General features: G+C 53.6%; 1 protein-coding gene across 1 annotated transcript; it reads left to right on the top strand.

The window, feature by feature from the left end:
• The first annotated feature begins 98 nt into the window (after window positions 1–98).
• On the top strand, window positions 99–944 carry MRPL57 (mitochondrial ribosomal protein L57). The gene is made up of 2 exons (XM_012442167.3): window positions 99–153; window positions 347–944. The coding sequence occupies exon 2, from the start codon at window positions 352–354 to the stop codon at window positions 658–660; it is 309 nt and encodes a 102-aa protein (XP_012297590.1). The 5' UTR covers window positions 99–153; window positions 347–351; the 3' UTR covers window positions 661–944.
• The last annotated feature ends 2,567 nt before the right edge of the window (window positions 945–3,511 follow it).

The raw sequence follows: 3,511 nt of genomic DNA, 5'->3' as shown, positions 1-3,511 counted from the left end.
CTCGGCGCAGGACGCATACTCGGTTCTGCGCAGGCGCAGTCCTCTCTCGCGAGAGCTGAAGTCTCGCCCGGGTGTCAGGAGACCGCGCGAGACGGGTGCGCTTCCGCCACTGCCAGCGGCCGCGGAGAGGGGGATTCCTGAGTGAGCCGGCTGGTGAGTACTGGAGCGTATTCGGTGCTCTGGGAAGCTCCTTCGTCACCTGCCGGCCTTAGCTGGGCTCTCCGCTTCTCTTGAGGGGAGGCGGTGCGGGAACTCCGTAGGCGTGAGCCGGAGCGCGCGCCCGCTGCCCTGTCCTGTCCCGGCCGCGCCAGTTCGCGTCCGTAAAGCCTGTCCCTTTCCTCCGCAGGCACCATGTTCCTGACTGCGCTCTTCTGCCACAGCCGCATTCCCGGCCGTCAGTGGATCGGGAAGCACCGGCGGCCGCGGTTCGTGTCGTCGCGCGCCAAGCAGAACATGATCCGCCGCCTGGAGATCGAAGCGGAGAACCACTACTGGCTGAGCATGCCCTACATGACCCGGGAGCAGGAGCACGGCCACGCCGCGGTGCGCAGGAAGGAGGCCTTCGAGGCCTTAAAGGCGGCCGCCACTTCCAAGTTCCCCCCACATAGATTCATTGTGGACCAGCTCGACCATCTCAATGTCACCAAGAAATGGTCCTGACTCTGAGCCGTCACTCTTGGATTTTATGGATCACGGGGTTGCCCATCTTTACCTGTTCCTGGAACTGAAAAACTGTAGCTTCTGTGAAAACGTGAGCCTTTGGACCAGTCTTTATTAAAACAAACAAGAGTAGTCTGCATATGGACTATCTGGGGCTCTAAACCCACCAGTACTTAGAAGTCTAATCGCTGTCCTGTCGTTTCTTTAGACTGATAGAACAATAGGGATTTCCTCAGTCACAGATATGTTTTGAAGGAGAGCTGCAATAAAGCCACAGACTATGATTTGAGGTCTTTGCTTAAATATGAGATACTTGAGGGGGGCTTTATCGTGCAACATTAGTTTGCTTACCTTCTGTCAAGAATTGCCCAAAAGTAAAAGGAAATAGTTTTTTAGTTAAACATACTCCTAAAAACAACATTCTCTTTTGGGATTTTACTACTAAAAGTGGACATATGACTGAAGTAAAAGAGGCCAGGCACGGTGGCTCATACCTGTAATCCCAGCACTTTGGGAGGCCAAGGTGGGCGTATCACTTGAGGTCAGGAATTCAAGACCAGACTGGTCAACATGGTAAAACCCTGTCTCTGCTAATAGAAAAAAAAAAAAACTAGCTGGGCATGGTGGTGCAGGCTTGTAATCCCAGCTACTCGGGAGGCTGAGGTGGGAGGATCGCCTGAACCCCAGAGGTAGAGGTTGAAGTGAGCTGAGATCATGCCACTGCACTCCAGCCTGCGAGACTCCATCTCAAAAAAGAAAAATTAGACAAGGTAAAAGATATTTATCAGAACCGTTAACAAGATTTTTTTTTTTTTTTTTTGTACTTTAGGTTCTGGGGTACATGTGAAGATCATGCAGGATTGTTGCTTAGGTAAGCCAGGTAGTATGTGAGTGCTAGGACTGCCTGGCAGGGTTAGAGTCAACACATCTCTTTATCTTCTCTTCCCAGCAGCCCTCCAGGGTGCCAGGACTCACCTTCCCTACAGATGGAAGCAAGGAGGCTCCAAGGACAAGCCCCCTCCCTGAAGTTACACAGCGGCCAGCTGACCAGGTCCCATAAACCAGGCCACTGCTGGTCAGGTTCCTACTGACCAGGACCCCACTGATCAGGTCTTTGCTGACCAGATACCCCTGACCAGGTCTCCACTGACCAGGCCCCTAATGACCACACCTCCACCGACCAGGCCCCTAACGACCACGCCTCCACCGACCAGGTCCCTAACGACCACGCCGCCACTGACCAGGTCCTCACTGACCACGTCGTCACTGACCACACCTCCACTGACCAGGTCCCTGACGACCACACCTCCACTGACCAGGTCCTCACTGACCACGTCTCCACTGACCATGTCTCCCTGACCAGGCCTCCACTCAATAGGCTTCACTGACAAGGCCCCACTGACCAGGCCACTGGTCCACCAGACCAACCTAGGTCCCTGCTGACAACACCACAATTTACCAGGTTCACGTTGACCTGACCCCCAACTGAACAATTCTCCACAGATAGTTCCCTGCTGTGACTAGGCCCCCACTGACCATGCCTCCCTAACAAGGACCCCACTTTATAGATCCCATGGACCAGACCCCTGACCAATTCCCCCTGACCAGTCCCCACTGACCAGGCCTATGCTGACAAGGCCAGCACTGACGAGGCCCCCACTGATGAGACCACAACTTACCAGGTTCCTGCTGACCCAACCCCCACTGACTAGGCCCAAACTATTCAGGCCCCGACCAACCAGGTTTTCATTGTTTAGGTTCCAACTGAGTGGTCCCACTAGCAAGGCCACCACCGACTAGGTCCCACTGACCAGGCCCCTAGTGACTAGGTCTCCAGGTCCCCACTGACAAGGCCTTCACTGAAGAGGCTACCACTAAGCAGGTTCCTGCTGATCAGGTCCTGATGACCAGGCCCCTGAGCAGTGGTGCTCCAAGTCCCCTTCCAACATCCCCTCAGGCCACAGACCCTCTCTCTCTGCCAATGCATCCACAGGTCAGGTCCTGGGGGTCTTCTCTTGACAAGGACCCTCTTCCAGGACACAGGGAGGGACAGTCGGCCTCAGGCTCCAGGTGCCTGGCTTCACACTTGCCTCTCAAGGCCCTCTGAGACCATCTCAAGACAATGAGGTGGCCTGGCACTACCTGGACACACAATCAAGCCTATTCCTGAGCCTCAGAGTGGGAGGAAGGGAGGGACATTTGGCAGATGAGGCACCCTGTTCTCCTGGGTCTCCCAGGGCCCTTCCCGCAGAGCCCAGATCTAGAGACACAGCACAGAGGCTGCTGGGAGACTGGTCCAGAGCATTCAAAGGTGAGCCAGGAACACGAGGACTGTCCCTAGACAGCCAGAACTGAAGGCCTTTTGCTAGTTTCTTGCTACCTCACTGAATGTGGCAAGTTCTTTCTGCTGGGGACTGGTGAGCACGTGCTGGGCAGGGCTTGTCCTGTGCTTCCTCGGTGGCTCCACCTCTGCTTCTAAGAAAAATCACTCATTCCAGGGCTAGGGCAGGAAAAAATATGAGATAAACTTGGAACATCTTGTTGAATCAGAAAGTAAAAAAGTGCTAGAAGAATAAGGAAGACAGATAAAAAAGACATGAAGTCAGCTTCAAATTACTACCACTGGCCAAATCTGGGGGCATTTGAGCACCAAAATCATAAAACTTCCTTTCTACCCTATTTATTGGTTTTGTTTATCCACATAGAATAAAAGAGTAAGAAAATAATCATTTGGGGCTGGGTGCAGTGGCTCATGCCTGTAATCCCAGCACTTTCAGAGGCTGAGGCGGGTGGATCACGAGGTTAGGAGATAAGAGACCATTCTGGCCAACATGGTGAAACCCCATCTCTA

This window comes from Aotus nancymaae, unplaced genomic scaffold (genome assembly GCF_030222135.1).
Source record: "Aotus nancymaae isolate 86718 unplaced genomic scaffold, 86718_ANA_hifiasm-v0.15.2.pri h1tg000009l, whole genome shotgun sequence".
Classification (NCBI taxonomy): Eukaryota; Metazoa; Chordata; class Mammalia; order Primates; family Aotidae; genus Aotus; species Aotus nancymaae.
The sequence above is the reverse complement of the archived record's forward strand: the minus strand, read 5'-3'. Positions and strand labels throughout refer to the sequence as shown.